The sequence below is a fragment of the Montipora capricornis genome, chromosome 10, assembly GCF_036669925.1.
Source record: "Montipora capricornis isolate CH-2021 chromosome 10, ASM3666992v2, whole genome shotgun sequence".
Classification (NCBI taxonomy): Eukaryota; Metazoa; Cnidaria; class Anthozoa; order Scleractinia; family Acroporidae; genus Montipora; species Montipora capricornis.
The window spans coordinates 4,033,213-4,045,469 of record NC_090892.1 but is presented as its reverse complement, the minus strand read 5'-3'; the positions used below and the strand labels follow the sequence as shown (position 1 = coordinate 4,045,469).

The following is a 12,257-nucleotide window of genomic DNA, read 5'->3' as shown; positions in this document are numbered from 1 at the left end:
CGATGTCTTATCTACAAAAGCCATGTGATAACCACAATGAAACACAAGTACGAAGCATGTAATCTCTAAAAAGTGTATTCGTCGTCGGCCTTTTTCTGGTCTTTATTGTCTAGCCACTGGGCAACCAAGTCCTGGATGCGTCTCGGCATTCTGTGCGATATACAGTTATTGAAGACCCTACCGTCGTCGACTGCCAAAGAACTGACTGACAATAACAAATGAACTTTAGCGTCAATGAATTTTTGGGTATGGCGCCAATTGGCAACACTGAGATATCAATTCGAGTAGGTTTTTAAGGAGAGTGGATAACTCGAGTAAACGGTTGAAAAATCATCGGCCCTCAAGGGAATCAAGAAACTCATGCTGATGAAGGATGGCTAGTCCGTGATTCGAAGCCCCTGTCATAGCCCTTCTTTCTTAAATGTTGTAAACCCAAAGAAAATAAGAATGACACTTTACAAGTTTTGCGATACGCAGAGAGATACCGGCTCTTCATCGCCTTCACGTGAAAACAGCAAACGAAAGCCACGTTGCCTCTCTTGTCAGAGAAGCATAAACATTTTCTTATTCTAAGTTGTCTCTACAGCGTGAGGCAATAAATGATTTAAGATACAAAAAAACTCACTGATTTTTGGAAATTGAAAAACCCAAATTTCGATCAACGCGATACTAAAGACGCTGTTACACTGTGCAATTTTTCGTGCAACTTGTCTCGCAACGCCATTGCGAGACAAGTTGCAGAAACCGTTGCGGAAAGTAGAATTGAGTTTTTACAGAAACCCATAAGGGTTAAAACGTGTAACGGCCCCTTGTGTGCTGGGAAACAAGCTTCTGAATATTGAATTTGCTAAGTAGCATATTTGGAACAACAAGAACGAGGGTTTCCAAATATGGTACTTAGCACTGAAACATTCAACCAATCAGTTCGCAAGGAATATTCGGAAGCTGTGAACACACGTTACACGTTTCAACCCTTATGGGTTTCTGGTTTTAAGCATTGCGCAGTGTGTTGCATCTGCAACTTAATTCTGTCGCAACGGTTTGCGGCACCAGCCAATGAAAACGTTCCTTAACCTCATGTGATCGTAAAACAACTTGTTTCGTAATGTGAGAACGTTTGTAGAAATAGCATTGCGAAACAAGTTGCACGAAAAATTGCACAGTACAACAACGCCTGAAGTCTCTGTTGAATTTCTTTCAGGTTCTCATGGATGTTTTAGTTCCTTCAACAATGCAAGATGTCCCTGAAGGGTGAGTTAAAAATTTAAGACCCGCTCTGACCACTCGTTGAATTAGATCCTGATAGTTCCTGGTTCAACTTCCCAGCTGCACTTGTAAATAGCCAACTGGTATGCCTTCGGCCAGTGGGATTCTTAACAGTTGTTGTTGCTGTTCTGTTCCGTCGTTTCGTTAACTGCGAAGGGAGCGGTGAATTAAGTATTTATTGTATTGTATTGTATTGTATTGTATTGTATTTCTTCGCCAGCATTGTGTATTGCGATTAACAAGTGCTATATATTTTTCTTTTCCAGCCTGCTGGCCGACATCAGGACATTTGCAAGGCAACTTGAGTCCTGGGTATTAGCAGCAACTGTTGAACTGCCAGAGTATCTAAAAATGGGGAAGATACAAGGTTAGACACCTTCCTTCTAAATGTTTTTGCGTACAGCTAACTTTCTATGTTCATTTTATAGTATAAAAACGCATGAAAAGGTTTTGTCAGTTTTCACACTTTTTTGTTCGTTTTCCTCTTCAGCTGTTAGACGTTTGTTCAATCATTGAGAAGACAAACATCCTTTCTTCATCTTGCACAGGTAAGGTTTACGTTTGATCGAAATTGCCGTTAAATCAAATTAACAAAAGCAGATCGACGTTCCATCAAAGTGTTTAATCACACTGATAATCCATGGAAAGTCATTTTTCCTTTTATTCGAACGATATTTCGATTCCAGAGCACTACCTTTCCGTTCCCCTCAAGCTAGTTTATTATAGTTATATCCTCAAACTACGCGCGCGGGGCTTTAAGGTAGCTGGGTCACTGATTTCCATACATGTATCAAATTATTCCAATCTTCCGAACCAATCAGCTCTTAACGGAAGATAACTAGTATTTTTTGCCAAAACAGAACTGATGAACATATTATCGATACAGAGCCATACACAGGGAGCCTCTTTCTTCGTTTCCTCTTTCTGTAGTGCATTGACGCCCAAGGAGACATTCAAGTAATGTGCCTCTTTCTCGGCTGAAAGAGCTTTTTAGAGGAATCTAACATAAGAATATTACTCTGAATTGTGTTGAAGACCTCTCGTCCCGTTTTGGCTGACCAAGAATCGTTTGATCATATGGTTAAAGATTTAGAGAAACTTGAAAGTGTGAACAGTGGAAGGCTACCCGCTCAAACCAAGACAGAGAAGGACTATGATGACGGATTCGACAGAGAATGTAAGTAAAGCTACAATATTGCCATTTAAGCAATAGAGGACGTTTTCCGTGTTTCCATAGCCTCATCTAAACACCAGGGGAAGTTGGGAGAATTCGAGACAGTTATGCAAACCCGAGACGCAGTCAAGGATATGCATAACTGTCGAGAAATCTCCCAACTTCCCCGAGTGAAGGAAACAGATGAAGGAGAATTCTTGATTGAAACAGATTTTGTTGACACACGCTCATATTTCCTGCCAGCCGATCAAAACGCGCGTCTGACGGCATATAACCAATCAAAATTCGTGTGATGTCACAGCCGTGTTTCCATGCTCTCATCTAAACACAGTTTCAATGAGAGTGCGCGTACTATCCTAATTATTTTATAATTTACAACAGTGCACCCATCAGTGTCTGGCGTGACAATGAGGTATGCATTCATCACTGATGAACAACATCGAGCTGTTTTCAAGTGTTGTCGGTGGTTATTTCGCCCTGGCTTCCGTATTTTCATTGCAAGTGATTATGATTGGCTTCATGAACTACTTTATCAGCCAATTTAAACGTTTTGCGAGCGCTGACACACGCTTTCCCACTCTAAGCTTTATTGCAGTGAAAACCGTTCCGTAGGATGCGTCCCCTTAGGTTGTTATTACTGATTGCCGTGATTAACTTATTTTTAATCTTTAGTTCTTCAAGATTTTCTTGAGCTGTTACGAGAGCAAGCGCCATTAGAGTCTTATGTAGAATGGTTGGACAATCTTGTTGAAACGAAAATCATAAGGGTGAGTGGTTTTTTGCATAATTTGCACCTGATTTCCGTTCGTCACGAGTATTTGCCTTTTCTTTCTGATGTGTTTACGAATCGTTTCTCATTTCTTTAACAGCCGTGCGAGGAAGCTGGTGACGAGTTCAAAACTAGAGCCCAGGAATTCCTCTTGAAATGGTCATTTTTGGGAGCGAGGCTTATGCATAATTTGACTCTTAACGCGTCATCTTACTTTGGTTAGTTTGAGAATTTAACTACCGATCATTTTTCAACCAGATTACGGTACACCTGTATCGGTGAATAAATCAAGTACAAATATTAAAAATATGTTCCCTTAGAACACATAGTGCCTTCTTTTCTCATGTTATAGTCAGTTTTTAAAACTGATTTCGTATCTTTCGAGCCATTTTAACACAAATGTCTCAGTTCCCCTCTTGTAGCTATATGTTAGAATCCTCTCCTCTTCCTAAGGCCGGCACCAGCGTAAATTCAGCGAGTGATGTGAATACTAACTGTCTTGCAGCCATTTTGGGTTAGATCAGAACAAGAAAACTAACCAATGAGTCATTGGTTAGTTTTCTTGTTCTTATCTAATCTCGGAAACAAAATAAGTTGAGTTTGTCCACTCTACGGGAAATGTCCTACATTTTCGCGATATTTGTCAGCTCACCTTTCCTTTGTTAATCGTCACACAGGTTCATTTCACCTGATCAGGATGCTTCTTGACGAATACATGTTACTCGTTATCGAAACAAAATTCTGCAATGAAACGGAAGAAAAGTTACAGGAAATGCTGGATCGGCATTTAAAAATGGGTAAGCCACTAACGAAGGAGCGAATTCCCTTCCGTCTTTGAGGTATAAAAGCGCCGGGCTTCTTATAGTTTCTGGAGGCCTCGAGGACAACATCGAGACAGTGAATTTCTGTATATACGATTTCAGTCCGATATTGTCATGTATTCAAAATTTAGCAGCACAAATGGTCTAGTCATTATTTCATACTATACAGAATCCACTGTTTTTCTTTGATTGCGTGTGTGAGGGAGATGGGAATGAAGAGATTTGTCTTTGAATCATAAATAGTACGGCGGTTAGCTCATTCATATGATCAGCATGTTACAAAGCCGATTTACTGGCGGATTTTAATAATGAAAGAACTGTATATTTGAAATGCAGGTTATGTGTAGACGAAAGGGAAAAGTGATCGTCGCACTTATCTAAACAAATTGACATGCTCCCCAACTGGGTTCGAATCCGAATCCAGTTGATCTGAAATTTTCAGGTGTTTATAGGAGACAATAGCCCATTTACGAGTTGCTGCATGCCTCAGTTTCAAAGCGAGTACTGGTGCACGCACAGCCATACAAATGGAAATGAAGTGCGTTCTCTTATGCAAATCAACTCATTTCCCTTACAATAGTTGAGCATCAAGACTCACTTCGAAACCGAAACAAACAGCAACTCGGAAATAGCCCATTGCTTATATTGTCCAGCTAAGCGCGATGATCACTTCCATATTTCGTAGATTTTAATATCATTGTGATTTTTGCTCACCAGGGGAAGGAGTTGACAAAGATAACTCTCCTCTTCGAGTGCAGACTGTTGTAACAAAAACAAAGTTTACTGTTCCCAACAGCGTGCTTCTAAATGGCGGTAAAATGCCTCCAAAAGTGAACATTGTAGAGCCTGAGCCCAATTCTAAGCCAACCAATCGTCTTAAGCGGGCAAAGTCTCGTGACCACCCAAATGGCATGAAACCAAGGCTCAAAAAACTGTCAACAAACCGGCTAAATGCATGCTCTGTGATGAGCGAACAGCTTTCACCCTCGGCAATAAATGGCTTCCCTCCAACGCCACTAGAATCATCTGCTTTTGTGATGCCATCTCCGAAGGAGAACTTCTTTCCTGGTCACAATGGTATGGCCCAAGCTCCCTTGCTTACGCCTCCAGTTTCCCCAGCCATCACGTCGGGGCTGTCCAGAAACGTTCTTGGAAACAACCTCCTCTCTCAAGTGACGTACACGGCCCTCGGGGAAAAGAAACAGCAGGCATGGGGTTATTCCACCAATGGGGACTTGAACCCTTCATCTGATGTGATTGACAGCTTAGTGGCGCAGCATTTCAACAACTGTGGATTGGGTGGCTTTGTAGCGCCCACTCGGTACCAGACTCTGATGACGAACGGCAGCTCCTACATAAACAACGTAAGTGCAATGCAATTTTATGTGGGTATTGTTCAACTTCTATAGGCAGATTTCAAACAAGAATCAAGAAATATATACTTTCACATATTCCACACTTAAAATATCTCCATTTTCTACCGGCTTATGATGAAATTACAAAGTGACCAGCTCCCGGCGGCAATACGAAATAACCCCATTGGTAGAGCTCTACATCGGTAACGCAGAAGTAATCGCTTCAAATCCCATTCAAGTCTGAACTTTTCAGGCTGTGATTTTGCTACTGTTAACTGCACCTATTCTCTCTACAGTTCAGTGTTGATCCATGCTACGCGGGTTTACCTGACCAGGGGCCCGTTTCTCGCAAGTCCCGAAAAGCCATTTGTGAAACTGCTATAACCGCTTATTTTTGAGAGCCGATCTTTTAACGTGTTTTCAAGGTAACAAAAAGAAAAAATAACTTTGAACTTTGACGACTTAAATCCTCTCCGTTCTTGAGATACAAAGGAAATTTTGACACCCCGAAAATGGCCCGTAAAGTTTCGGGACTTTCGAGAAACGGGTCCCACCTTTAAAAGTGTAAGCGAAAATTTCAAAATTTTCCAGACAACCTTTTACTTAATATCCGTATGTGTTTACTTTCTTAGTCCTTTGATCGCAATCCAGACTACATCCAAAACGGGCCATCCACTCCATTACCCTACCAAACAATGATGAGCACGGCAAGCACACAGTACATTCACCAAACACAGGGCTTCTGTATGCCTGTCACGCATCAAGGGTCACGCAACCATATTGACCACGTGACAACTAGCGCAGAAGTGCCCATGATGTCCTGTAACCTAGGATACACTGACGCAAGTGGAATAATTGATGAAACAGTTGGGATAGGGGAACATGCTGATGAAAATGATGAGTACATTAATATGACTGTTCACAAGTTGTTCAATGGAGATTGTGAGCTGGAAAAAATGGATTGCGTCGATGAACCAGGAATTCTTCCTTCCATAAACTCGCTTCTTACAGAAGCAGCCATATAAGTACTAGACATGAAGGTATTTTCTTATATCTGTAAAAAAAAGATTCTAAAAACAAATTATTTTTACAATTCTCTATGATTATATAGTACTTCACATAATGTTCTCGTCTTTCATTTAAGCGTTGCTTTTTGCCTTTTCTAAATTTTCTTCAGACGGTTCGTTTAGCAAGTGAGCTTTGCATACATCCAATCGTAGACACTTTCTCTTTCGGTTGCGCTTACTCTCATTCCTTTTGTCATTGCAATTCATGCCGATGAATGTATATTTTATTATTCTCTTTACTCTCTCCCTTGGGACCGTTTACAATATCACTCCGCACCAACGATACATAGAAAAGAAAAGACTTCCACGAAGTTTGACAAGGTTAACTCAAAAAGAAGCCGCCAATGAAGTCCTAATTGATTGCTTATTCTGGGGTGAATGAGATTCATTCGGTAGTGTGTTCGACTCCATGTGCGACTCCACGTGAAGCTTCCTCAGTTGTCGCATTGTGGCATTGATTTTGAAAGAAAAAACTTCTTTAATAACCGTAAGATCGAAAAACAATTTGCAACAGTAAATGAAAGCTAGGTTGGGGATGAATCTGAATCTGATATCGATTGTAATCATTCACCAGTATTCCTTCATGTGAAGGTGTTTTAGACGTATAGAATACGCATGCACATCTTATAAAGGCTGTAGTCCACATGTTTGCAGACGATCGCTTATTTAAGATACCAGATCACGGTAACTTGCAGACGATTGCACAGAGGGTTATAGAATAAATCGTAAACGATCCCGGGGAAGTGTGTCACATTGCAATTCGGTAAGTGGAATCGTCCAAAATGTACACGCTTGTTCGTCTGCTGTGGGTCCACATGGTCGCATAATCACAATATTTGCTGCGACAATTGGCCAATTCAGCAAGCCCTATAGTACAGCCCGCTAAATCTAAAAGTTCCAGAGTTAAATTCTCATACTGTCAGTTACGGCACATAGCTTTTTCAAGTTTTACTTGCAGCACTTGTTCTTTGCAATCGAGTGATAAATAGGAACAAAAGAAACTCGGGCCGTAATTAACCGTCTTTCCCATCAATTCAGTAAGTTAAGTAAGTATCCTTAGCAGGTGATCCCGTTACGTTTTGTGATCTACCATCCACGATTCTCTGCGATCGTCTGCAATTCTGTGGAAAAAACCAGGCTTGAGTTTGATATTCAGACTTTTTTATACATATTCCTACGATCAGTATCACTTCTTTTCTTATGTCATTTCAGTTTTCATGAGATTAATTAATATACAGAAATATATTTTTAAATTTAGTGATCAGATTTCATAACAAAAATTATATAATTGAGAAGATACAATTCTCTCTGCAAACAAAAGGTTATAAGTACAGATAATTTTTAATCACCTCCTTTGTAATTAATACCCATTTGTAAAAATTAAAAACGATATGTGATGAAGTTACATATTACGGACCTTAAGATCTACGGCGGCAACGTCGATGACGTCACCATTGCTAATCGACGATTTTTAAACTAGCCGAACTGCCCACTAACTGAATGGGTGGGAACTCTGTTCAAAATAAGTTAGAAAATCAAAATTTGCTGTTGTGTGCTCTCGTTTCTGGAGAACTTGAGAGACAGTTATCCCACCTTCCAGATATGCAGGCAGCGGGAAAGAAATGTTCCTGTTTTTGCCTATGAGAAGCTATTGCTATTGCTATTGATTTTGCCGCGTCGTAAATCTTCAAGTCCCTTTACGGAGTTAAAGCAGCGACGACGGCACCGCACAAGACACCGTAGTCGGTTTACCGCTGCAAAACAACTGCCAACGTACGGTAAATGACCGAAAAAGTCCCGGCTGAAGGATGCAACAGCATTGTTTAACGCCATCCATCGTGCGATGCTGACTGTTCGAAATCAGGAATAGCGAAAATGCGCTTCGCTTTCGCGCAAAATCGCAAATGTAGGGCTGAAATTTGCTGTTTTCCCAAACTCAATGAAACCAATCATTTAGAGTTCACCTCAATTCGTGCATGTTAGGATCAGTGATCGAGGAAGACAAGTACTAAATTGAGCGAAATAAGGTTTAATGATAGATTTTCCATTGACTTATGAAGAGCAAGAATGCATCGCCTCCAGCTGACTGGCAAGTCTCTCTTAATCTTAAAACACTGATTAGCCGTTTTTAGACTGCAGACGCACAATGGGTCTGGGACGAACTTGGGCAAAAATGTTTCGTGGGTCTGTTTAGTTCGTCTGGTACAAAAAAGGGAAAAGAGACGCATTTTAAGTCTAGACGAAATATTTATACATTTGAAACGGACTAAAGTGGATTGCTACGTGTTGTTAAGTCAAGCTTTAGTGCGTCTTTTAAGACGCACAAAAGCGAAAAATCCTTTCAGTCGTCTTGTACCCGTCTCTACTATAGACAAACCAGAGAGACGGAGGAAAATGTTTTGCTCAAGCTTGTCCCAGACAGGTGATATGTCATATATTTCTTCCGTCTTGACAACCGGCGATTAAAATGACTCTAAATTGCAGTCCGGACGAAATTAATCAATTATGCGCCTCCAGTATGAAAATTCTATCCGACAAGTTAGGCGTTCAACAGGAAATCTTCCATTCCAAAGATCATCGCCTCTCCCAGTCCAGCTATAGATGCATCGTCCACTTTTATAAACACGCCGGGTACTTCAACAAACCGTGTCGTGTTTGCCGTCGTCTTTGCTTGAGTCTACTTAGTTCAGTTTTTTACGTACGAAGTAGACATTTTAATCATCGTATTCCAGCATAGCTGCAAGCAGTTTGCTATTCGAGGAGATAAAGTAAACCTAGTAATTAATGAACCATGCTATTTCCAGTTTGTACGTAACGAGAGAAATAGAAACATATCTTGTTTATAATAAACTTTCAATTGATCAGAACTTTGATTTTTGGCCTGATTCACTGAGTCAACTGAAATGTTGACTTCGATAATAACTCGCTGCGATGCAAAATGATAAAGAAACTGTTCGAAAGGGACTATGTCACAAAATTTAGCCAAATAACTACTTAAAACATTGAAGGCAGAGATGGGCAAAATTGAAGAAGAATAGAAATAGATACGAGTTGGGATTTTTGAAAACTGTTCAGCCATGCAGTTTTTCACAGCTTAGCTCCTTTTAAAGATATTTACTTTTTGATGATGACTTGGGGCCTCTCGGGAAAAATCTGAGAGGCAGTTTGCGGGAGTTGATTCTTCGAGTTCGGATTCTCTATCAACGTTACGTCAACCTAGCCTTGAAGGGACTGGTAGCTCTCGTCCCCAGAGCCTCCGTTACCCTTGTCCAGCGGAACGGTTGTGGGCGGTTCTAGGACAGGCTCTAGAATAATCCAAAGCCGGAACCAGAAACACTGGTTCCGAAATAACTGCGCGTGCTTGAAGGGAGACGGTCAGAAATCAACAAAAAACATCTGGAGTTCACATTGCCATGAAAGCGCTTCCGTTTCACTTGCAAGACACTACACATATCCTAATACACTTGAAACGTTTAAACTGCGGGTCGAGAATCAAAAATAACGAGAGACATTTCAATCGAAGCACATTTCAGTATGTCACGAAAGTGACAATTCGGAAATTCAAAATGCTGCATTTTCAAAAACGAAAAGATTATGAAACTGCTAAGTTGTAAAAAGATATATTTCTAGATCATCTTGCATGAACTTCGTATAGATAAAAGTCCTGAAGAAATAACGATTGTAAGTTTAAAATTTGAAAATGGCAGGAAATGAAACCGCTTTTACTGACAGTCAATCCAATATGGCTTTTTTTTTTTATTTGACCGGAGTCTCTTTTTCCCGATCGCTGGTCAAGGGAACGATGACTCTGGGAACGAGACTGGCCGGATACACGCATAAGCACAACAAACATGCGAAGACGCGTTCACATGGTGTTAAGGCAAAAAGGGGTACTTATGATCAAAATGCTTCTGCGCTTGTGCACTTGTGAATGTCACTTGTTCCTACACATAGATATACTTATGAAAGTGAGAAATTTCGAGGCAAATGAAAGGCTATAGTATGCGTAACTGAAGAGAAAGAGAAGCACACACACTGTATTTTACCTTTCGACACACTCATCCGAAAAATTGGTTTTTGCCCTGAGCGGGACTCGAACCCACGTCTCCCTGAAGAAAAATGCACTGGGTGTGCTTCTCTCTCTCTCTTCGGTTACGTATAGGTATACTTTAATTTAATCACAACTTATAAAAGGATTAGCCGTCAAACGTTAGCAAAAACTAACGGTACCGAAACAACTGATGGAGCCCAGACAGTAACGCCTTGTTTGGTAGTATTTTGCGCACTTTCATAAAATAGTATTTAAGGTAACTATTTTACACCTGTAAACACTTCAGCGAAGATCAAAGGAAAGAAAAAGAATGAGGAGGTACCTCTTAACTCTTTGATGATGGTGTCGCTGTGTTCAATCTTTCACTGATTTTTTACTTAGGCTCTTCCGTAGCACTGCCAACCCTCGCTCATCACCCGTGTGCATCCAAAATATTAGGGAGCTTCTTCGTTTTTGAGCAAAGGGCTGCAACCGGAAGTGAGCTGTTTCCCGTTTACAAAAATTTGGTTTTATCAACGGAGTTGATAATGTAAATTGGCCACCGTACAGAGATTCTTAAAGCTGACGTTTCGAGCGTTAGCCCTTCGTAATTAGAAGCGCGCTCAAAACTAACGAGCAACCCGGCACTTTCAAATGCGCGCGCTCACGATGTAAAACTTGTCCTTTCACTCTTAACACTAGCAAAATATCGGGATCTGGGCGATCTGTTAAGATCACCGATCGTTTCACTTGTACCTCAGCAAATGTCATTTATACATTGGCGAGACAGGTAGACGACTAGTCGATCGATTCCGCGAACACCTTCACGATGTTGAGAAGAATGACAAGGATACATCTAAGCCAGTCGCTCGTCATTTTAATCTCCCTAACCACTCCAAAAAACACATGACTATCTGCGGCCTTTCTCTACATCTAGGTACGACGGCAAGCCGCAAATATATGGAGCAAAAATTCATCTTCCAAATCGGCACCCTTAACCCCACGGTATTAACGAACGCTTTTCATTTAACTAATGTAATCCTATTTTTCACGTTGCCATGTTACCACCAATAGCATAGCTCCTACTCCAATAAAAAACTACATACAACGCCTAATTCCTCGATTCGCTCTGACGAAGGGCTAACGATCGAAACGTCAGCTTTTAGGATCTCTGTAACTTTGGTGGTCAATTTTCATTATCAACTCCGTTGATAAAGCCAAATTTTTGTATACTACTTCCCCACGGACGTAGCACCACAGTTTCTTAAGAAACTACGCCCTTCATTGTTTCCTGTTTAACTTGTCTTGACACTGCCACAGTTGTATTTTAGTCATCTTTTCACTTAGAGACGACAGGTGGACGATTGTCCTGGCATGCGAAATGTTCCTTCCGCGGTTGCCTGCAGTGCGAATGGGTTTTCAGCCGAGCGCATATGCGTATGTCACACACAATTCTAAAGCGAGTCGATTCAGCTCGTGATTCAAAATGGGTCACCGGAAATAAACAAATACTTCTGATTTCGCTCACTTTTCTTCTAATTCTTATGTAGATGAATCGGAATACAAATAGAGGATACTACATGGCCGCGCGGGGATAGGAATTTTATCTTCGAGTGCTGAAAGTATCACTCACGAGTGAGCGAAAGGAAAGGAAGTGTCTAGTCGATTTAGCGCTGGAGCACTAATTGGGGACACTGTAAAGTGAAATTAACAATCAACGTAAATCAAGTCAAATGTCGGTTTTTGAGGAGAGGGGAAACCGGAGTACCCGGAGA

At 40.9% G+C, this 12,257-nt stretch overlaps 1 protein-coding gene across 1 annotated transcript; it reads left to right on the top strand.

Annotated features, from left to right (window-relative positions):
• Positions 1-248: 248 nt before the first annotated feature.
• Positions 249-9,319, top strand: LOC138020172 (DNA-binding protein RFX6-like). Its single transcript, XM_068867197.1, has 9 exons — positions 249-284; positions 1,202-1,251; positions 1,533-1,633; positions 2,330-2,443; positions 3,113-3,207; positions 3,310-3,427; positions 3,887-4,006; positions 4,748-5,394; positions 6,018-9,319. Exons 1-9 carry the CDS (start codon positions 249-251, stop codon positions 6,408-6,410), a joined length of 1,674 nt encoding a protein of 557 aa, XP_068723298.1. The 3' UTR covers positions 6,411-9,319.
• Positions 9,320-12,257: the final 2,938 nt, after the last annotated feature.

Excerpts from the sequence above, each read along its gene's own strand:
- LOC138020172 (XM_068867197.1), top strand. The coding sequence starts at position 249 with ATGGCGCCAATTGGCAACACTGAGATATCAATTCGA. Across the intron at positions 285-1,201 it reads ACACTGAGATATCAATTCGA|GTTCTCATGGATGTTTTAGT; the intron begins GTAGGTTTTTAA and ends AATTTCTTTCAG. Across the intron at positions 4,007-4,747 it reads GGATCGGCATTTAAAAATGG|GGGAAGGAGTTGACAAAGAT; the intron begins GTAAGCCACTAA and ends TTTGCTCACCAG.